The sequence below is a fragment of the Gymnoscopelus microlampas genome (assembly GCF_963454915.1).
Source record: "Gymnoscopelus microlampas genome assembly, chromosome: 2".
NCBI lineage: Eukaryota > Metazoa > Chordata > Actinopteri > Myctophiformes > Myctophidae > Gymnoscopelus > Gymnoscopelus microlampas.
The window spans coordinates 50,657,066-50,681,490 of NC_139939.1; the positions used below are offsets into that span (position 1 = coordinate 50,657,066).

The 24,425-nt window shown below is 41.6% G+C and overlaps 1 protein-coding gene across 2 annotated transcripts in view; it reads right to left on the bottom strand.

Moving 5' to 3' along the window:
* The window catches only part of LOC311035772 (SEC14-like protein 1), a 44,902-nt gene that overhangs the window by 17,489 nt on the left and 2,988 nt on the right, over nucleotides 1–24,425 (bottom strand). For both annotated transcript variants that reach the window (XM_084044205.1, XM_084044204.1), the window contains exons 3-5: nucleotides 3,566–3,715; nucleotides 2,618–2,749; nucleotides 251–379 (exon numbers count right to left, since the gene is read on the bottom strand). In XM_084044205.1, the coding sequence (XP_083900331.1) occupies nucleotides 251–379; nucleotides 2,618–2,749; nucleotides 3,566–3,715 (411 nt within the window). The remainder of the gene's footprint in view (nucleotides 1–250; nucleotides 380–2,617; nucleotides 2,750–3,565; nucleotides 3,716–24,425) is intronic.

The window sequence follows — 24,425 nt, forward strand, 5'->3', positions numbered from 1 at the left end:
GATAATTCCTTTTAACAGGTCGTTCATGAAAGTCCTTGCGGTCTTGTTTCCAATGAGAACCTGTGAGCAATTAGGGGTTAAGAGTCTTGCTCAGGGAGAAATTTCATTTCATCGACACATATGCTGGCCTGGCCTGGAATCGAACCTGTTAGTGAGCCCAGCTCCCTAGGCGGGCTCACTAACCACTCAGCTATGGCCGCCCCACTGCATGATTTTACAACGTAGGTAATTAGTAGTTGTGTTAACGGACCTTGTTGATGCTAGTAGCATACTGCTTCATAGCGATCTTCTCCACAGTGCTCTCGAAGCCGAAAAAGGACTTGATGTCCAGGCTGGCAGTCTGCTCGAAACACGTCCACTCTTCATTTTCAGGGTGAACCTGTGTACCACACACACACACAGTGCACAAAATGACCATGTTACTATGGTAACCACAAACACGCAGCTTGACTAAATGATGACTCACAGAGAGAAAATTACACAGTGGGAGCTGTGAGTGGGAGCAGCTATCACACGCGCACATCTCCGCATGTAGTCGTGGTCGCAGCAGGTGATTTTGTGTACACACGCCATGCGTCTGAATGCACACAGTAAACTTTTGACTGTTAACCACTTTCAACCTGGTGTCCCTATTTCATGCATGTCATTATAGGCCCACAAATACCAACAGAAATAAGACAATTTAAAAGAAAAGAAAATAGAAGATCTACAAGTTCACAGGGTGAGGTGTAAGTGAGCTTGTAGATCAGCTGATACTTGTGTGTGGACAACGTCATCTCCAGATTAAAAGCACCAAAAGCTAGTCGAAATAATAAGAATCCAACAAGGCTGGGCTGGGGAAAGCCACAGAAGCTTTAGCCTAAAGCACCTGTGAAAGGAAGAATTTGGTTGTCACGGAAGACAAGTTCTTTGTAAAGTCTGATGGTGATTGCCAGCAACGCCAGTGGACAAAATGGAAGGGCAGTCGACCAAGTTCAGTGGGATGTAAGTGACCTGTGGAAAATGCCTCTAGTGTGGTGCCGGGACGATCCCATGCCCAATCCAACTGCCCAGGCCCACACAGAACATCGCGCCTGGCCCCAGAGAGTGACTCGTCAATGAGAGCGCACCTCGACAACAAGCAGCTATGTTTCACGACATCACCGCCATGCTGAGACCTGACATCGTCCTGTTGTTGTTGGCAACTTAGAACCGTGTCCCTGTGTCGACAGTTCCATGGGAGCAGAAGGGCATTCAGGAAGTATACGAGAGGAAAAAGTTGCGGTATGGCGAGTTAGTGGCAGAATGCCAAGACTTATCTAGTCTTTCTGTGTATGTCTCATAACAATTAACCAGGGTTCCCACACATTTTTAACAATGAATTTTCAAAACTTTTCCATAACTTTTCCAAAGTATTTTCCCCATTTCCAGGACTATAGAAATCATACAGTGCAATAATGAGACTCTTAAACCAGTGTGCCATCAATGGCCCAAGACGGACTCGAGCGAAGGTGTCACGTGACAAAAAGAACAGATCTACAAGCTAACAACGTATCAAGTAGCACTGCATTTTACCACATTTTACCTGTCTTTCAAGTAATGTTTGACAAAAACAATGTATTTCGTTGCTGTCGGGGAGAAACCTCTCAACTACAGTGTCACACAAAAGCATCAAAAGTAGCAGATCTACAAGCTCGAAACGCGGCGCGAAGCGACGCGTTTCGAGCTTGTAGATCTGCTACTTTTGACATTTTAGAATTTGAATCCTGAAAACTAACAGTTTTGAACATTTTCCCAAAACATTTGATTAATTCCAAACCTTTTCCAGGGCCTGGAAAACTGTTTTTCTAATTTCAAAAATGTCCAGGAATTTCATGACCGTGGGAACCCTGATTAACATACTCCTGTAGTACTAGCTGTCCCCGTAAGCCATTTGGTAAACAGCTTACTGATTATCATAGGTGTGCTGCATACAGTACATGTGCTAACACACTTGCAGCTAGATTAGCCGTAGGTATCAAAACATTTCAGTTCTGGCCAAGTCCATTAGCTCAGTCTAATTGTGAGTCTATCAGAGTTAATGTCTGCTACTGTATGCGTGCCAAAATCACATGATAATAATTACCCCCGTGTGCAGCCTTGGACGGTGGACCTAAAATTGTTTGGAGGATAATACAGCGTGTGCTTGACCTCATTCATTCAGAGCGAATCCATTAACTCAAGAGCAGGCCTCAGGTCAGAGTTTAGGATACTAATACACAACAGTGGCGTGGGCCTGAGGGTTGAGCACAGGCTGTGCTGGCTTCAGATCTGTGTTTGTCTGAGTCCATTCGGGCAGAATGTGTGTGTGTGTGTGTGTGTGTGTGTGTGTGTGTGTGTGTGTGTGTGTGTGTGTGTGTGTGTGGGGGCGCTAAATTATTCAGCAGAAAGATGTCTTGGAATAGCTAGTGACAAGTGGGAACACAGCTTTCTCTGTCTATTTAGAGAACGCTTTGAAAAGGAGGCAGGAAGGAAACAAGGGGGAAGCGAGAACATTAACATCAGCGCATTGTCCACGGCTGGCTAGGCGGAGGCTGAATACAAATGTTAGAAGGCGTGTTTAAGTGCATGCGTGTGTGTGTGTGTATGCGCTACTGACCGAGTAGCAGCAGGTTTCGTGGATGATAACCCTATTGGAGAAGGTCTCATTGTGGGACTCGATGTGAAGCGTCCTCTCCCGTCGGTTCAGTGTGTTCCTCTGGATGAAGTACACGTAATCCACCCCCGCAATCTGCAACACACACAAATAGTGGCAGTGAATATCTAACATATATAACACCCAAGAAATTCACTTTATTTTGAAGGCAGCAATTGTACTGTCAGACTAGTGGAGGATGCAAACAAGTTGTCCTTCCCGGCTCCGATCTCCTCTCGCTCTCTGTCTAACCCTTTAAGGCCGGGAAGGGAACGCATGTGTGTCCTTTTAAGATTTCTTTGGCTATTCAAAAATATCAGATCTACAAGCTCATAGCGCGGCACCGAGTGCCGCGCTATGAGCTTGTAGATCTGATTTTTTTTTTTTTTAAATCGTGAAAAAGTGTGCAAATCTTTAGTTTGAATATATATATATACTTTTTTAAAGCGAAAGTTTTTAACTCAAATCTTTGCATCTGGGGATTTTACAAATGTCTTCTGAATCCTAAAGTACTTTTTAACTAAAAAAAAAATGTATTTATTTTTTTTACTTATGTTGCTATATTATCAATGGTTTTCAAACTTTTTTCATGTCAAGGACTCCCAAAATAATATGTATTTGACCGCAGACCCCCTCCCATCTAAAAATATTTTGTTCCAGGGACCGCCAGGAGCAAAGATTTGAGTAAAAAACATGTATATAAAAGATTTGCAAAAAAAATCATGATTTTTCTAAAAAATAGCAGATATACAAGCTCATAGCGCGGCACTCGGTGCCGCGCTATGAGCTTGTATATCTGCTATTTTTTATATAGCCAAAGAAATCTTAAAATGACACAGATCTTAAAGGGTTAAGGAGGTCATATTTTGCAGGGTGTCAAAGAGGGTTCTCAGATCTGTGCGCCACACACACCCTTTTGAGGAGGCGCGGGGCGTCCACGTCCAGGGCGCAGCGCCGCTCCACCTTATGAGTGGATCCATCCTCACTGGTCTCCTCACTGACCACGTCGCTGGCCACGAACATGGGGATGAGGTGGCATTTCGGGAAGCGCCTCTCATAGGCCTGAGAAAGGAGCGTTAAGAAAGAGAACAGTCGTTTAATTGGTATTCTCTGACATCCTCTGAAATCTTAAAATTCACAATTTACACAATTTTAGAATGGCAGGAGGCGTGCCTGCAAATAAACTTCATTTAGCGGAGGTTCAATGTAAGACCAGTGGTGGAAAGTAATTAAGTACATTTACTTAAGTACTGTACTTAAGTACAATTTTGAGGTATTTGTACTTTACTTTTTCATACTTTTCCAATACTTTTACTTCTACTCCACTACATCTCAGAGGCAAATATTGTACTTTTACTCCACTACAATTACTTGAAAACTTTAGTTACTAGGTACTTTTCAGATATAAACTATGACATAATGAAACCTACAGTAACCACTTTAGCCCTATTTTATACATAGGCTATTTGAAAATATTTAGTACTTTTACTTTTGGTACTTTAAGTACATTTTGATGCCAATACTTTTGTACTTTTATTCAAGTAAATTTAGAATTCTGGACTTTTACTTGTAACAGAGTATTTTTATATTGCAGTATTGGTACTTTTACTTAAGTAAAGAATTTCAGTACTTTTTCCACCACTGTGTAAGATAGATGAAAACACATGGGCAGAACAAAAACCAAACAAAAGTCTATTCTGCATCTTTCTGCACTGCTCTCGGTTCCCAAGGTTCTCTGTGGAGTAGAGCCAGAGCAGCCAGTGGTGTTGGCTTGCCTACAACAACAAAAAATGGTTCAATACAAAATAATTGTTGCCGTTCCCCAGGTGTAGCAGCACAACCATGTTCTCATAAACAGAAAACAGAGACACGCTATTGTGCAGACGCCAAAAGCGAGCTGTTACGCAACAGGGCCTTTTGCCGGTACACACAGTGTCACACACAGTAATACTGCAGCAGTATGATGTTTGGATCCGATTCGCACGATGATACAGCTGCAAGCATGGGTATGGCAAGTCTAAACATCAGACAGAACTGGTCTGCTGAGGGCGAATAGGGTCATGCCAAGTTAAGAGGTTGGCATCATTATTAAAGCTTCTATCCATGAGTTTCATCATGTCCTCCCTGGGATTTGAACCTGGGCTGAACCGGTGTGGGAGACCAAAACTCTACTGCTCTGCGAGACGGAATCCCTGCTTGACCCATGGGTGATATTGCACAATTGTTGTGAGTTTGAGGCAGTACTACTTGTCAACCAGTAGGTGTTCTACCCGACACCAGGGTCTACTTTTCTCAATGAAAGACCACTGCAGATGCGCTCTTTATATTGTATTAGCTAGCATACGCTACCCCCTTTTATCCCAAATGTACCGTCGTTCGTTATGCCAATTAATTCCTCCCCACACACATTTCTGTGTGTTGTCACTGCTGTTGTATCTTACTGGCTCACCTGCCAGTGAGGAGCCCCCACCGGGAGGACGTAGAGCCACCGTCCTACTCCATCCCGCCCAACAATCCCTAGGGACAGGTGCCGGCCCAGCCTGTAGAAGTATGTGCCGTGTGACAAATAGCACCCTCTCCACCCGGCTTCCCTCCCCCAAACACAAGCCAATTGTGTTTGTATAAACACTGGACAAACCCTTGATGCACCGCGATGATTTTCAAATAGCCTAGGTATAAAATAGGGCTATAGTGGTTAATGTGTTTCATAATATCATAATTTATATCTGAGAAGTAACTAGTAACTAAAGTTTTCAAGTAATTGTAGTGGAGTAAAAGTATAATATTTGCCTTTGAGATGTAGTGGAGTAGAAGTAAAAGTATTGGAAATTGGAAATACTCAAGTAAAGTACAAATACCTCAAAATTGTACTTAAGTACAGTACTTGAGTAAATGTACTTAGTTACTTTCCACCACTGCCGCGATGGATCATGAGGCCTTTTCTAATAGTTTGACTAATTACTGTGAAACTCCTTGACTGAATGTGAAACATAGTGAAGCAATGCAATCTGAGACTGCAACGCTGAGAAGGATAGAGACAAGAGTGAGAGAGAAAAGAAAAGAAAAAGAAAGAAAGGAGAGGAGAAGAAAACAACAAAAGAGAAAATGGAAGTGCAAAACCCGCCGCTTTCGTCAAAGGGAACAGAGCATGGAAACATACTGTACTGTAGTGTGTGACTGAATGCAGAAACTCCCTTTCAGAGGAGAAAAGAGGGAGAGACCAAAGAGCCAGTGCTGTTCTCAAGGGGGGGGGGGGGGGGGGTGGTGAGCCCTTATAAACTGTATTGTCTGAGATCAATTCAGGTGCTGTGGAAACTATAACAGGACCGTTAGGTCTTCATCAGGCAAATATTGAATATTTGCCTGATGAAGACCTAACGGTCGAAACGTTGCAGTAATAATAAAAGGCGAGTTTCTTGGAGCTTGAAACAGTGTGCGGACCTCCTCCTTCTTTTCCTCGATTCCTCCTTGATGTCCAGCACCTGGCCTAAATACAGGCGTGGGATGTGCACACAACCTTCTCTCTGCAAAAAAATACACACCTTTTTTGTGTCAATAGCACATTCATATTGAGTGGGAAAGACATGTCACTGTGTTTGGCAACGCTTTTATTTGTATTGTAAATTTGCAATATTATGTGAACAGAATAATACTTGAATGTTCACAACTAGGTCAATTGTGGTAATCGCTTCTTTGATTGTGTAAAAAAAAATCCATGACCCGTTTTGCCTTGACAAGCATAGCATTTACAAGAGGGTTTGGACCATAGAGGTATAATATAACTAGAGGGCGGATTGCCCCGCCCCCAGCTATCATTTCAATGAATGTGCTCACTGGCGTTTTGAAGCACCCGGAAGCCTGCCGGAAGTAGAATTATTGAGTCGTTTTTGGACACACACAGAGTTATGAGCATGCGCACTAGTGTCCTTTTTGCGTTCTACGGCAGCCTGTGTGTCAAGGATTGAACGCGAGATATTTATTAAATACACTCGAGATGCCTATTTATATGTAAATGCATATGTATTTATGTATAATATGTTTACATATTTATATCTATATATATAAATATATCTCGGTATGTTTTGCTCGTGCATGTATTTCTCCCCGCCTGCAGTTCCAGCTTTGGCCACTGGGGTGGCGGCTTCAATGTTTCTCAGCAACTCTGGGGTCTTGGTTTGGACTGATTAGTATGTGAGCGGTATCAGCAGCAGGATACTGTTGTGGCATTAGTAGGCAGTCAGCAGGGTACAGCGGTTTCTGACATACCAGTGTGCCAGGGCTATTGAGCCACTGATGACTCCGTGCCCTCTCTGCCCACTGGCTGAGTGAATGCTGATCTCTGTTGTTCAGTGCCTGACACTCTAGAACACAATGTGGCCCGTCCTTTGTATAGCAGTCAGCACTACAGTACAGCACTGGCCTGTAAACATCAGCTGTCCATTAGATCAACAACAAACAAACAGCCAACTCGACCATAGCAAGTGCCATGGCATCCCCAACATGGGAATCTCTTAACAATCCATTGAGACCTGAAGCCGATTCTACATGTCTCCTAAATCCCAACAGTTTTCTGAAAAACGTATGTTTCTGTATCAGCGGTGCTCAATCTTTTTCATGTCAAGGACCCCCACAGTTATACGTATTTGGCCGCAGACCCCCATCAAAATATGGTGTTCCAGGGACCCCCAGAAGCAAAGATTTGAGTTAAAAATGTTCGCTTTAAAAATATATATATTCAGAAGATTTGCACACATTTTCACGATTTTTCGTGCGCGGCACTCGGTATATCTGCTATTTTTGAATAGCCCAAAGTGTAAAATAATGCTTTTTAGCTCAAATCTAAAAATGACAGTTCCAGGTCTTAATGGGTTAAACAAGTCCTTCTAAAAAACACTTAATATGGTAAACACATTTTTTTTGGGGAATGTTGAGAGCTCTGTGTTGGTGTAAAACTGTGAAAGAAAAAAAGCTGATGGTTTGAAAGGATTCATTGTATTATATCAATTATGAATCAAATATAAAATCCCCCATCCCCTCAAAAAAAACGATGTTAAAATTAGCCCGAGTTGCATCTTCGAACACAGCCTCGCTTTTAAATGGGATGAAAAACAGGAAGCCTAGTAAAAGGTCATCTTTCCAGACTATTCTTCACAGAGAAATGGAGTGGCATGCTGCTTTGTTCTGTCAATAGACGCAGGGGAGTGAAATCAAAGTCCCATCCAGTTATTATAGTCTCATAGATTGGCAAATGTGTTCTCATTACGAGGTTTCTTTGATGAGAGACATTGTTGCATTCGATTTCTGCAATGTCTTTCTGACATTGGCACTGAGCACACATTTCAATAGAGAGAATCATTCAGAGCATTGCTTTTACCAATCCCCATAACACAATGTGTACGGGGATCAGCACTAGCATTGGCTAAAGCCCCTAAAAATAGAAGTGACAAAAACACAAGCCTGCTTTTGCTTTGCCAGTGATGTAGGTGGCTGTAAAATGTAACTGGAAAAACTAATTTCCACATCAACTTAATTATGTATACTGCTTGAAAATCAGTTTAAAAAAATATATATATTATTATACCGATAAAATATATTGGGGAACTTAATAGTAGGGAGGGAATATATATATATATATATATATACACACATACACACTTTTTTTTGTTGTTTTTACCTTACTGTATTTTATGTAGTTTGCCATGTGATGAGTGACTGTCTGCAGCCAACATGTTGACACACTGGGTCTGGTTCTGTCCTCAACACAATTTAAAATGTAGGAAGAAACAATCTGGACCTTAGTGTAGAGCCCTGCACAGCTCCAAGAGAACCAACTTCAAGCACAACTGTTGGTTTCCCCATCATGCATTAATTAGAGGAAGTAATGCTAATTTCAAGTTCACAGCTAAACCAGAACCTTACTCAAATGGGTGGTTTGTTTATAAACAAAACAGTTAAAGCCTATCCGGGGATATCTCCACCTCCAACAGGATCTGACAGACAGTGTTGATCCTGAGTCACAATTTAAACTTAAGTAAGGTTCACCCCTCGTGACTTGTGTGGCTATGTGTGTAAATATACACACAACTGAAGGTACATTTTGGGAGTGAGTCAGTGAGTCACGACATCACGTAGTTATACAAAACAGCATTACTTGATCATTAGCATTGATTAAAAATAAGAATACATAATGCAAGAAATGGGTCACAAAAAGAACTGATATGCATCTGTTCTTGATCTTCACAGCATACAGCAGGGGTCTTCAACAGGGGGTCCGGGACCCCTAGGGGGTCCTCAGAGTTGCTACAGGGGGTCCGCCAAATATCTGTGTGATATCATTGTTTTTCACATTAACCACTTGAACCCTAGCATCCCTATATTCCAAGGACAACTTTAGCCGAAAATAGCCGATCTACAAGCTCACAACGCCTCGCAGGGCGAGGCGTTGTGAGCTTGTAGATCTGCTATTTTCGGCAAAGAGGGAAAAACGAGCAGACCAAGTACAGAGTGAAAGTTCACCAAGTATTGATGGTTTAAGTCGTTAAATGTCTGAAAATACACATTAATATGAATCCAACATCTATGAAAAGCTTTAATCTGCAACACAATGTTATGTAATATATAGTGGGGGTCCCTGCTTCATCTCTCTCTCAGTTAGGGGGTCCTTGGCCTGAAAAGGTTGAAGACCCCTGGCATACAGTATGATCAGAGTCTCCTCAGACCTGTCTGCAAATCTCCAGGTACATCAGGCGAGGTGATAATGCTGTGAGACTGGTAGGTTCAGACCCAGGCCCCAATGCTTAGCTTGAGCTTTGAAACCAAAAGTAATCACATATCAAAACATAAGCACAAGCTCACAGCAGGTTCCTTGTAGTGACTACTAGGCTTAATTAAACAAAACATCTGTGATGGGAGGAGCACACTTAAAAGCCACAACAATATATACCTGCACTTATCCACCCACAATGATGTCCAGCCAGTTTTATAACACGTGATTAAACCAGACCTTTTGTATGTTTTCAAAACCAATCTAATCTAAAGTCACATGCTTTAAGATACTGTAACACCCAGCTGTTGTCTTAAAGTATAAATCAACCGAAAAAAAGGGCAACCCAAACTTCACGACAGCAAATATTTATCTTTCTCTGATTCAATACTTTAATGAAAAAGAAAGTTATGTACTGTATAACCTTGGTTCTCAAAGTGGGGTTCGGGGACCCCCAGGGGTCCTTGAGGGAGTTCCAGGGGGTCCCCAGCTAAATGATGGATAGTAAGGAACCAAATAGACCCTTGTGGGTCTGTAACTCTGAGAGTGTACACTCTCAGAGTTAAATTATCACTGATTTTAGGATATAAATTGGGGTCCCAGAGATAGAAATGTCATTAAATGGGGGTCCGCGGGCTAATACGTGTCAATTTGGGGGTCCCTGACATGAAAAAGTTTGAGAACCACTGCTGTATAAGTCAGTCTAGCTAGTCCTAAGCGAAGCAAAAGACTGGCTAAGCCATTTGGGGTGTGCGTTTGTGCGTGTGCGTGCCCTTGCGCGCGCGTGCGTGCGTGTTTGTGTGTGTGTGTTCCTGTAGTTCCCATAGCGACAGGATACATTCCAACACACCTCCACAGGCCAAGATGTGAGCAATCTTGAGATGTGGGAACCCTTGAATTTGCCTGGAGATGTTATGTTTTTTCCAGACACGCATGAGAGAAAATATTAAAACAATCCCCTGTTACTCCCTTCCTGCATACAGAGAACTATTTCGCTGTATTTAAGAGATTCAAAGAGGGCTTAAGAGGGCTTTGTCACTCCCTCTATGTCATACATGTACAAGCAGCGAAATGTTGGTGGCATGTTCTGCAAAACTGTGCTAATAACACAATATAATAAGATAATAATAATGCTTAACATTCATGTAATAAAATAACTAAAATAAGAAGAATAAAGATAAAATTGGGAAATAGTGTAGGTCAGGGGTCTTCAACAGGGGGTCCGGGACCCCTAGGGGGTCCTCAGAGTTACTACAGGGGGTCCGCCAAATTTTTGTGTGATTTGATATATTTTTTTATATTTTTACCTTAACCAATTGAATCCTAGCATCCCTTTTCTGGGGAGAACTTTAGCCAAAAATAGCAGATCTACAAGCTCACAACGCCTCGCGCTGCGAGGCGTTGTGAGCTTGTAGATGGGCTATTTTTGGCAAAGAGGTGTTTGGTGTAGAGGGAAAAAAGAGCAGACCACGTAAACAAAAAAAGTTGAAACACAATTTTATACAGTATAGAGGGGGTCCCTGCTTCAGCTCTCTCTCAGCTAGGGGGTCCTTGGCCTGAAAACGTTGAACAACCCCTGGTGTAGGTAAAACTAAACTACTTTAGCAGCAATGCACGGATACATAAGTACATGTTATGTTAGCGCGTGCAGTACTGTACTGTATGTACTACAGGGAAAGAGCGTGTTGATCTTACCGACAGGCAGCTATACAAGATCTGGCCTGCTAGTAAGAGCAAAATGGCCACTATGTGACTGTGACTCTGGCCAATTCGCCGACTGAGAAGTAGTAAAAGCACAGAATATGAAAACGGTTGCACTATACAGTATATATACATGACTGACTCAGGTTATTGCCCATATGTAGAGTAACACAGGAATACGTTTCTGAGTCAAGATGCAATAATATGAAACTTACAAAGTGTACAAAACCCAGTGCAGAACAGATGAGCCGTACTATCATTTTATTGTGACTGTGACGGTAATAAATAAACGTGTATACAGTACCAGGACACAAAGTCCTTCCCAGCCTTCTGATCAACTGCACACGAAGTACTGTATGAGAGAAAAGACCAATTGGGCATACATCTACAGTGGGTTTTGTTATCGCCATTTGTCATACAACAAATTATACAGCGCTTAAGTGGTTAAATTGTGGCACCTGTTTACCTAGTCAACGCTGAAAATGAGACATGGGCAATAATCCCTTTATGTATCAACAGGAATCCATGGTGTGTGTGTGTAGGGCTGTCACGATTACAAATTTAAGTTGATGATTAATTATCACCCAGATAATTGCAATTAACGATTTAATTGTGTTTCTGTCGTTGAAAATTAATGGAACATTATGAACAAAAAATACATTTCTGTTTGGCTTTTAGCTGAATTTTAGTGAATTTTACACAGGGCAGATATGACAAACAACACATTTAATTACTTTATACTTAAAAATAAACATTAATAGTGGAAATAGCCGATCTATAAGCTCAAAACGCGTCGCATTGCGACGCGTTTTGAGCTTATATATCGTCTATTTTCACTATTTTTGTCATTTTTTTGATATATGACATTTTTTAACATAGAATTGATTATGACGATTATGCAAAAAATAATTGCGATTACATAAAACAATTGCGATTAGACAATTATGAAATAATGGTGACAGGCCTATGTGTGTGTGTGTGTGTGGGGCCTGGGGCCTGGGGCTATCCAGCCAACCACAGAACACTTACAAGCTGGGTGCGAGCCACATCTCGTATTTGGGCCCCATGTACTACAGTATAATGCAGTGGGTTGTATAACGAGCTGACCAGAGGTCAACCGCCGCTATTTTTATCATCAGGTTTTTCTGGCGTCTGGGAAAGTGGAAACATTTTGGTTGAAGGCGATTTCACGATTAAGATCTTTGACAAGGACACAGAACAGCTTGTTCGTCAAGCGATGTCAAAACAATACAGCAACAAAAGCCCCCTGATATTGGTATTCAGTGGTCGTGCTGATTTTTCATGACAAAACACAGTCGGACCCCTCTGAGAGGAAAACTTAGCCAGCAGAAAAGTAATTAATAATAGTGTATAAGCCTATGCTTTTCAAACAAAACGTTAGGCTACATAAGCAATGTTGTTTGACAGACTCAAGACCCAGGTCGTTGTTTTAAACAGTGAAACACCTTCACACCATTTTTCACGCCTTCCACTTCCTTCCTTTCTTGATTTCCAACACAGACAAATGTAAACAAAATGTATCTTCCAATACTAACAGCATTTTCACAAAGCATTCTAATATATAGAATTAAAAAAACGATGTCGCTATTTTACTGGGGTAGAAAAACAAATAGGCATGGATGTCATTTGTTAAATCTAGTATCGCCCAGTAGATTATTCAGCGAAGTATTTTTAAGCGTTTAAATATTGATAAATGAGGACCACTGTCAACAGAGACAGGGCTCCAAGCCGAGGCATTGATCGACCTGTTAAAGACATCATTAGGGGGGTTGGGATCACACATTAGCCCGGTCACATACACCCCGGTCATGTTGTGGTGGTGGTTAAGAAGCAATTGAACATTGTCTAGCATCAGCATGCCAATAAAAGATTGGATTGGCTGGCTGCCCTGCCCTGGGTCACTCACTTTCATTCAACACCCCAGGATATTAGGAGGATGCTGCAGAACCGGAACTGATGCTCAGGATAAGACCAAATTGCAGAACAATATGCTAGCGTTGTGTTGACTGAACTTAACTGTAGGGAATCGACACGTAGCCTTACATGCTGTTGAATGCATTAGTCAGTAAAGGTCATTGAAGTGCCACCACCATTATTGTTTTGTTGTCATTTATGGCACATAATAACCAACCTGCAAATACTTAAAATAAAACTAAACGCGATACACAAGACCTTGTTGATTATGACCTTGCATACAGCCGATTATGATTATTATGAATTTGACTATTGTCGGAGCTGGATTGGAGGTGAGAGCAGCAGAGAATGATGGGAACCGAACAAAATGACATGGGGGACAAAATTTCCTCTGCATTTTCATTTCAGAGAGTGAGAGAAAAAAAAACAATAAACCCCAAACTGGGTCATCATGTGAGGGTTGGGACTGACAGAGATTTAAGTTACTGAGAACTGAGCAGACAGCAGGAATGATTCTAATGCAGAGGAGAGAAGAACAACTGGCAGAAATGGGTTCCGTCTTTAAAACAGACTATAGGCGTCGGATACAATTGCGGCCTTTCTCGGATAATCTGCTCTATGTGACATGGAGTTTGTGATCAACATGCTTCCATCAATCCAATGCCAGCACTGTGGCTAAATGTGGATATATCCCTTTTAGACAACAGAAATAAATACATAAAACAATCATCATATACTTAAGACCTGGAACTGTGTCATTTTTTGATTTGAGCTAAAAAGCATTATTTTACACTTTGGGCTATTCAAAAATAGCAGATCTACAAGTTCATAGCGCGGCACCGAGTGCCGCGCTACGAGCTTGTAGATCTGCTATTTTTGAAAAATTGTGAAAATGTGTGCAAATCTTTGAATATATATATTTTTAAAGCGAACATTTTTAACTCAAATCTTTGCTTCTGGGGGGTCCCTGGAACAAAATATTTTGATGGGGGTCTGCGGCCAAATACATATACATTTGGGGGTCCTTGACTTGAAAAAGATTGAGCACCACTGATATAGAAACATAGGTTTTTCAGAAAACTGTTGAGATTTAGGAGACATGTAGAATCGGCTTCAGGTCTCAATGGGTTAATGTGAACCGGCAGTAAGGCCAAATGTTCAATATTTCAGGTATTGTACAAGGACATCTCGTTCTGGTCTCCCCATTCAGGCCTTTTCAAACACTTACATTACAATGCAAATAATGTGCACTGGCTGAATATTTGAATAAGGAGCACTTCACCAGGGCTGAAGTACATGAAGCTTTTCCATTGGGAAAAAAAGATCCTGTAAGTAATGCATCTCGTGCCTCCAACAACTCCCTGTTCACTGTAGCCGGGCCAAACCAGTTACGCAGCTTTAGACTGGCAAGCCGACAGGGACAACAACAAGGACACAATGGATTGGAAAAGGTTTTGAAAAAGAAGAAGGAGCTAGAGCAGTACAGGGCGTCATAACACCAATAGAACATAGGCCTGCTACGTTGTATTTGTACAGCTGCACCATAGCTCTCTCAGTATACTCAAAGTGAGCATGATGACATCTGAGTAGAATACAGAATCACAGCATTCAAGAACAAAACAAAGCATAAAGCAGAATAACAAGAAAATGTTAAATTAAAAGTTCGGATTAATAAGATAATGTTCATCATAGAGAAAGAGATAAAACAAAACAAATGTATCTTGGAAATGGGTGCGGTTGTTTCCAAGTCACTCAGGGTGATCAGGGTGTCTACTCTGCCAAATGCCTACATTTTAATTGTTTGAGGCCTCGAGGGCTTATAAGGCTGGTCTGACTCTGTGATCCTGATATGTAAAAGGTAGCGCGATGGGGGGAAAAAAAAGGTTTACATGGGAAATGATGCCTCATCATGGGACCAGTTACAGGTAGGCAGGATGCAAACAGATGCAAATCCACAGCCACACAGATTTCATATGCAAATGCTGATCATTGCATTGATGCAGACAGTGAATTTGCTGGTGAAAACTGCCTGGCAAAACGTTAACACAAACTTGCTTGCGTGTCACTGGATTTCTGTGTTGATTTCCCTTGTTAACCTGCTAACTAGATCACCCACTTGCAGACTCTTTCATTTGTCCTTGGATCTGCTACGAGTCCCATCTGATCCGAGTGGAGGCTTGATACTCAATTGGACAAAGAACACGTTTTTGCAGTGTTTAGTCTCTGCACATGCCTCAACACCCACTTTACTACTTCCAATGATTTCACCACAGAATGCATTGTAATGGCAGAATTGCCTCACACAAAAGCAAAAGTGGGGGCTGGGGATTGGCCCATGTCAACGCAGAAATATATAGCCATAAGCGTTTTATATTAAATGCATATTAATATAAAGCTCAATAAGTTCATACAGTACATAAATGTGATGAACATATACCATATGCTGTGCGGCAGGGCTAGTTTATGCATGCCCGAGTGGATGTGTGTGTGTGTGTGTGTGTGTGTGTGTGTGTGTGTGTGTGTGTGTGTGTGTGTGTGTGTGTGTGTGTGTGTGTGTGTGTGTGTGTGTGTGTGTGTGTGTGTGTGTGTGTGTGTATCACACAGGATGCTGAGAGCAGTAGGAAGCCCATCTGCCAACTACCAAATGCTCTTCCGAGTCAATCTAATCAGGAGTGTGTCCAGTGATGCTCCAGTGGTTAAGAGGAACCTCGCTCCCAGGAACCACATATTCCCCTGCTGTGATGTTCTTTCTTGTCTCTCCCCTAATCTGTGTGTCTCTCCAAACTGTTCTATGGCCCATAATCCTTTAACCACTTAACCCCTAGTTGATACTTCATCGTACAAGAGTAGCAAAAATAGCAGATCTTGCAGATTTGCTGTGCATATATATAAAGTATATATGTGTTTTTTTTTACAATTTTGAGCAATTTGCCAAAAATAGGGACGCCAGGGTTCATGTGGTTAAGAAGAAAGAGAAAAAAAAGAAAGGCAGGGGGAAATGCAAAACCCAAAATGCCCCCAACCTCAGGTGTGACTCGAGGACACCTTTAGTACTGCCAACACTCCAATCCAATAATGCATCATTATTGCATTTTCCATGTTTAATTAGTGCTGCTGTTTACGGGGCTACTCTAAACGTGTTCAGTCTGAATAAAATGGTAGTTTTTAGGCTCAGTGTTTTCGGATGCCAAGAATATGCCCACTGTAATCAAACAGGCCAAGCGAGTAAGTGATGAGTAGGCTAAGCTCTATAACCGTGATTCGTGCAACCCTCCAAAATAAATCACATTGAACTCTGGACCACCCTATTTGAACTGGGGACCCCCCAAAATAATCATATTTGAGCTGGGGACCCCCCAAAATAATCATATTTGAACTGGGGGAAATTCTATTTTCTATAGAGCAGCTCAATTCACTAGAAGCGTCTAGCAGTGACCACTGAGTTATGGGAATCTGCATAAAATCATATCCTCTTTTACAACAAAGGAAATCAGTAATGGTGCTAAACGCTACAGTGGCTTCATTGAGCAACTCATTTGTTCCGGGAAAGCTTGCATCAAAGCGAACAGCGATGAACCAAAGGATGGCGGCGAGGAGAGTAGAGGTGGTGTTCAGTGCAAGCGATTTGTGTTCATAAGGTCGTCCAAGCTCTGTGTAACAGCAAGTCTGTGAATGCAGTGATACGGCTGAGGTTGAGGGGGAAAGAAGCATACAATAATACAGCCTATGTAAGCGCTATGTAATGCCCAACTAATATTTAATCGAACGACGGTGTGGCTCGCTGAAAAAACGAACTAAATTTCAAGCAAAAACCGTGATAGACAAATGTGAAACTAGGCCTACATTAGCGATAGAAATAAAGGAGAAAAAAGGTAGGTTACTGGTAAATAACAGTGTCGAGAAGCACGTAGACAGATGGATATACGTCAAGTCTCCTCCATTCGCGTCACCTCCTACATTAATTATGTCTGTAGTATGAGTCACCACACACACACACACAAAGCTGAGGCAGGCCTTACAATATGGATGTAAATACACACTATTGGTCATTGTATAAGCGGGTAGGCGTGTGCACACATCGTGCGTATGTGCGTGTCACTACAGAGCCAAGGAGAGTGGGGGAGGGGGATGTCACTGTGGCAGCATCTCGACCTTGCGGTGGGAGAGAGAGGGAGAGAGAGTGTGTCCTCCTTAAACCAGAACGAATTCAGCTGCAGAATCATTATGCGGTTTCCCGGAACCACACGTAAGCAGGGCATCGTGTATAAAATCCTAATCTCTTTGAATGATTTTATATTGCCTACAATTCACAGCCATTCAACAGTCCTGAAGCATTATCACATTTCAATGCCAGTGTCTTTGAAAATAATTGAGATGTTGATGTAATATGCTGAATTAATGCAATAATATACCAACAAATGTTCTATGAAAACGTCAAATCATTATTAATGAGCGAGATGCTGATATCTACCAAAATAATGAGGATTCAAATTTCTGTCATTATCGGTTTGATCAGTGCAGCTCCTGGCAGCCTGCAGAAAGATACAGCATGTCCTTCTCCCAAGGCAGACCATAACTCTTGAAATGTCTCTTTCTTTGCAGACAGCGTGTGCTGCAATAAGTGAATTGACATAGCAGGCATGGCTCAGAGAGATTCATTCATAAAATTGGAGCGAAAATTCTCAACCTGAATCTAAAGAGACAAAAATCTGAGAAAGTGAGTAATCACATTAATTAATCACCAACCATCATCCAGGTCAAAAGATAAGAGGTTATGATAAAGAAATTGCTTAGAATGTGTCGGTATTTTAAGAGGTACGAGTGATGCAAGAGGCTTATGTGCAGATTAAGAGCAACAATGGGGGTAAAGCACTTCAGGGCCGGAGAACTGGGCTGTCAAGCCTTAACCAGGCCCGAGTAGAAGTGGGTCAGGACATGGTGAGTCAATTAAAATGTATAAGCCTGGCAGCCGCAGAACTATTCATTCCTGAGCTGTAGGGAGTCAAATCAGTCTCAAAATTAATCAATATAGAAATGTATTTTGATATTCATATATAAATGACTATCCACGAAAAAATCAATGCACACAATATAGTATATTTACTGCTGCAAAAAAATGTAAGAAAGATTTTGCTACGGATCTGATTCCATAGAGTGGGTCACATTGAGAGAAGCAGGATGAGACAACTTTGGAACCGTGGGCTCTGGTACAATACAATGTTTTGATTCACTCGCAAAACCTGCTGTGTGTGACCCAATTTAACTGACAGGGATGGGAGGCACTAAGGACCTGAACTAGTTTGGCAAAAAACTAAGTCAACACGCCTATTTTGTTTTATTTGAGTTTGTTGGTAATGTTACTGGGCATCAACCTTTTAGTAGCAGGTGTGCCCTCTGGTCTGCCTGCACCGGGAACAAGGGGACAACTTTGAATGTTGTGTTTACCAACAGCAACCGACAAGTCCTAATTGTTATCCCTTTAAGTAAGTGATTATCTCAGCCAGAGCTTCATTAACTAAATCATAAAGTAGAGTATTAACTAAGGCCTATACAGGAATTTGTCTTGGTGATATCGGTGCAGACATAACACAAACGGTACACAATGACATACATTACAGCAATTCACATACACACAACCATTCAAAATATGCCATGGAGAGAGCACTGCCTTGTGGTACCTTCTGTTTCCATGAGCTGAAGGGCTTGTTGTGGTATAGTTGACCGCTTAAGCCTCATTTTATAAATGGTTTCATGACTGCGTTGCACAGCGAAAAGAGCCCATCTATAAGCTCACAACTTTTTTGTAGTTTAAAAAAAATGTATTAGCCTATAATGCCTACAGTATAAAGACGTGCCTGAGATAGGTATGCAACCCAGCAAAACGAAACAATACAGCCCAGTGCCGTGGTGCCCTGCCAAACCTCACAGGCATCAATGTGACGAGTGTCTATTTCATTTGGCTGGCCAAAGGCCTTGTTCTCACACTGGCAGCATTTCAGTGACAAACACCTGGTACATAGAGGGGACAACAAAGGAGGGGACAGAGAAGTGAGATGAACTCAGGGGAATAGAACGGGTAGGAGCTGAGGAGACGATCCGGGAATAGTGGTTAAACACAGTAGTTCTTATCATTATCGTTGAGTTATAGCCAATTCATACTTCCTTGTACAACGTCACTTTGGACAGAACTTATTTTCAACCAAAAGTAGTATTACTAGATACCCAAATTATACAAACTAAACAGAGTTGTTTAAAAGTCAATTGGCCCGAGTCTACCTACTTGACAGCACTTTGTTTAAATGTACTCATGGTCTTCAGAAATTAGCTCTGCTTATACTGTTACAAGAATCCCAATTAGCCTACAGTAACACCTCGTGTGTTTCTGCAGAGAGACTGGGCCCCAGTGGCAGAAGACCAAACGGATATGTTATGAAATCTGTACTGATGTCACTCGTTGGCAGGCGAGTGACTAGACAGGGGCGGGGCGGGGGGCTTATCCGAATAAGTGGCTAACATAATCTCTGTCACTCTGTCTTTTTAGCCCTTAATTATCTTGCCTGCTCGCCGCCATGTCCATGTGTCACACAATTAAGTTCTATTCCCCCATCTTACCCTCACCGTATAGCTTTTAATTTTAAAAGGTTCTTGAGCCACTCATATGTGCACAATTGTATCTCTTTTCAGCATCAAAGGGGCTTTACCAACGACATGACATCCAGTCAACAAATCCACTTGATTTTGAAAAAAAAGAAAATGAGTGGCGTGACAGTGTACGGTCAGTGGATGCTATATGTAAAGCCATAATTGTCCTGGCGAATGTGAAACATACACATCAATCTGCTGGTGCAGATGATGGGGGTTAAAGAGGATTTGACAGTAAATTTCCGCTTTTGTTGATAATGCCCAGATGTGAGTCAGGGCATCACACTGGCATGGGAACGCTCTGTTCTTTCCGTTCTAGCAGTTAGATACACAGGGACTTTAGTTATTTGTCCCTCAATGGATTACAATGTGCACATTGTATGGTGTTGGCTTTCAGTCACTCAAAACCCTCTCTAGCATGTGTCTGTCTTCTTAACCCATTAAAGACTTGAGGCAGATTCTACAAAGGCCTTCTAAAATCAGTAGTTCTCAAACTTTTTTGTAATTCAAAATTGTGAATTATTTTTCAAACACTTAAGATTTTTCAAAATGTATCCAAAATAGCAGATTTACAGGCTTGCAATGCGGCACGAAGTGACGCACTGTGAGCTTGTATATCTGCTATTTTTGAATAGCCAATGCTAAAATGAAAGAAAGGGATACAGGAAGAGTGGGCACCGCAATAATAAATGGCCCATTTCTTCAAAAAAGGAAAATAAATAAATAATTTGGAAAGTAAATGAAGTAATGTAAAGTATACATGATTTGAACATGCACGGTACATCATTATCAGACTTAAATGTACCCAACAACTTATTGTTTATGACCAAAATGTCTGGATATACAGGTTTGATTGATTGATTACTTTATTAAGAGTTTGCAAAAAGTACAGAGGTACAGTTGTACAATAATGCTAAAAGGATAACACAAAAAGCCCTGAGGGCTTGTTTCCATTGTGGTCCTGTGTATTCAATTCATCAAGACAGGTTTTGTATCAATTTGTAGTAATTGTAGAAATATTCGGCCTTTATTGTTGAATGTTCAAGAATGTTCTAATCATGTATAGCCTACTTCACATTACTTAATTTTCCAATTTAAAAAAAGATAGCCAATTTAACATTGGAGGTGCATTCATTCAAGGTTAATTCCCGTCTCTCTGAATGCAGCTCTGATGTTGCAGCTATTCTACTGTAAAAATCAACGTCAGGTTGAGTTTTTCTCCACCGATGGTGAAGTCCTCCTGCGTCAGTGGATGCATTTCCACCACCATGCACTTTTCTCTCGGGAGCCGAGATAATAGTTTGAGCGATTGGTTGTGTTTTTTTTACATTCCTCTGTTACTCCCAGAGGAGCTGTCGATCATGGGCTATGCAAGCGGACTACTGCAGTAATAGCAACAACAGACTAGAGTACACTTCCTGTTATTGAGACATGCCGGGTGATGGCGAGGGGCAGTGGCGACTGGGTTGGGACGGGTTGGGACGGGGGGGGTGGGTGAGGTGGGCAGGGGCTGTCGATAACCACATTGTTGCTGGACTTCCTTCCGATCGCTCCCTCTTTAAAACAGTTCAACTTCCAGGACAGATTAGATGATTATCACAGCACAAGTCATTTGCATGCACACATGCATGCATATATTTCACTGGAACTCAAACAGTCCCCTGGTTGCTGTTTTGATACAAACTGTTTTGATAAAAAGGACAGCAGTGTTGTCAACTCAGTTTACATTATCAACAGATGAAGTTCCACGTTTTGTACTGAAGTTCAGCAAGTTGCATTTCTCTCCACCGCCATCAGTGTATGCAATACCTTCTAGGCTAGGACCTTTCCGGAATTTTCGTAATATTATGGTGGACTTTTGCAAGTGTTGGTTAGCTCATCCTCAACAGTAAACAATAGGTTGTTGTTTTTTTTAAAAGAGAGAGAGATGCTGTACCGTGTGTCCACACGCTTCCATCAAATGCAATGTTCAATTTCATAGACTTAGCTCATCGTCATCTCTCTTTCATGTGCACCTTCATTTTGGGTTGTGCAACAGATTCCACATACTACTTAGGCTATAATCTACAACTTGACACTGAGAAAACGGCCAGCACACAGTAAATGTCCTTTTCACATAACACCACGGACAGAGCAACGTGCTGGCTGTTTTCTCAGTGTCATGATATTGTTGAGGCTTAAGACTGTTGTTTAATCTGGAGTGTTGCAGCGTTCTGCATTGCAGTGCTTTTTCTATAGTCTACAACTTAAAATGTGCACTGAAGTGAGATTGGTTAACAGGGGGAACAAATGCTGTGGCTCCAGTCCAAGTCAAATTGCATAACTACAATTAAGGTTAGAAAATCAACTGGCAATTTGCCTTCCGGATGAAAAGCTACTGAGAAGCAGTCAAACTGGAACATTAATTATTGGATTCATTATGATATTGGCCTTGAGTACACTAGCTCATAAAGAACAGAAAAAGGTGGATCCAAGTGCACATTCTTCTATTCCAGTGACAGCAATGCTAGATATACATTGAAACAATTCTCTAGTGTCTGTTAGTGAACAGAGCAGCTCATTGAGGCCCAGTTCAAAGGGTGAGTGCATTTCATCTAGACAAGAGGAATGTGTTTAGAGGCTTTAATAGGTATGTAGCACCTTGTCCTTGGGTTCTTTCCCCTGCAGAGGAGTGAAGAACTGACAGATTTCCAAACAGCAGAGTAAAGAGAGGGAGAACACCAAATGCCTCAAAGAGAAATGTCAAACATAATCCCCCGACATAAGAAAGAGAGAAGCCATTACTGGAATATATCTGAGAAACCTTAACAGGAAATGTAGACTATAGAGTGACAAATGACAATTAAAAATAAATGGCAGGCCTTCCTGCACAAATAATTCCGTAGAGTCAGTGTCATACGTTTATGTCTATGGTCTAAAATCATTTCAGCTCAACAACAACTCGCAACGCAAGGACAGGATGCAAAGGTTGCGCCAGACTGTCGTCATCATTGATCCTGTTACTGTAAGACCACAATTGGGGAAGTAAAAAAGGAGACATTTCACTGCAGTTTCAATAATGACGAGCAAGTGTTGTGACACACCATTTCACTGGAGTTTCAATAATGAGAACGAGAAAGTGTTGTGACACACCATGAAGTTTCCTCTGGAGTGTATGCAAAAATAGTTTTTTCCCAGCAGAGAGAGCCACAAGACGGGACAGAACCTGTGTGAGGCTGTCAACCTCTGCTCCTGGCACATTCATTTAGTCACTCGCTAATGAGCCTGCTGGTTCTCAACAGATTGTGAGTCAATCGTTATTTCATGCTATTTTTGACCAAGTGCAACACATTATCTCCACAGATGTCCGTGGCGAAACGTGCCCTCATCTGCATCTCCCGTTCTACTTCATCAGAGCTATGGGCCCATTCCATCCAACCCAAATGGACTCCATCCACATAAGCTTGTGCGACAGAAGTGAGTGAGCTCGGAGCCCATGAGAGGGTGATGATGTACTATTCTTGCCCTTCTCTACCCTCAGCGTAGCCCCAGGTGTAACGATCCAGAGCCCCCTATTTATAGACATGCTCAATCTAGCCTACTTTAAGGGGATATAGCCTTCCCGTTTCCTCCATCAGTCCAGGTGAAGACTGTTAGCACCTGTCTAGAATCTAATGTTTGTTCAACTCACGTGTGCCGTTTGGAAATTAAGCGTTGAGTGCTCAATGTTTGCCAACTAACTCAAAATTAGATTAGTAATCTAGTCAGGAGCCAGTCTATCCAAAAGGTGGAAAATACAGGTACACTGAAATAGACAAACAGATATGATGCAATGGATTAATGCTTCACATAGTAATTGATTCAGCTGCATGTTTCAATCACTTGTTTTAATCACAGCTCATCAGGCTAACTTCCACACTCACCGTAGGCCTGACTGATGGGCCAGATGAGGTCAAAACATTCATAATTACTTGACTAATAGAGCATAAATTCATTATGCAGACATCCTGTCATATCAGAGATATCAGCAGAGAAAAAAATCAAAACATCCATTTTAAAGTAATACTTGAAGTATATGTGTCTGTGTTTTATTTATTTTTTACTTTCCTTATCATTGTCTGAACACATTTTCAAATAACATCAGAGTAACATCATGTAGTAATTTATATTCATAAGCTATGATAACTAGACATGTGTAAATTTGGTTTCTTTCACAGGACAGGACATGAATGTAAAGACAAACTAGTTCATTATGGAACAATACAGTAAACACAGACATGTTTTGGCCACAGACTGGCCTCCATCTGATAGAGCCTGTGACAAAAAAAAATCACTTTAAGTAACACCTCCTAAACTCTAAGCTGCCCAAAACGTTCTTCATACCACCGTGCAAAAGAAGCTTTCTAGTAGCGGTGTGTGACACAAACTACACCACTGATATGTTCGAGTGCGACTCATTGAAGTACAGTATTAAGCATTCATTCTCCACTCAGCTCCCAGTACCAGCAGCATCAAGAAGTCATTGTAGCGAGGTGGTGAGAGGGTTTTTTCCACACTAACTGGTTCTAAGAATATTTACCAGGAGGAGCATGCATGAGCCCAGAGCTCTCTCCATGACATCCTTTCCATCTACTGTCCTCCAGCACTATGGGACGGATAAGATAGCCAATTGGAAACGGTGAGAGTTTAGGGATTATGGGAAAGGAACCAAATAAAAGGATGGGAGAAGGGAGTATGTGTAGAACGGAAATG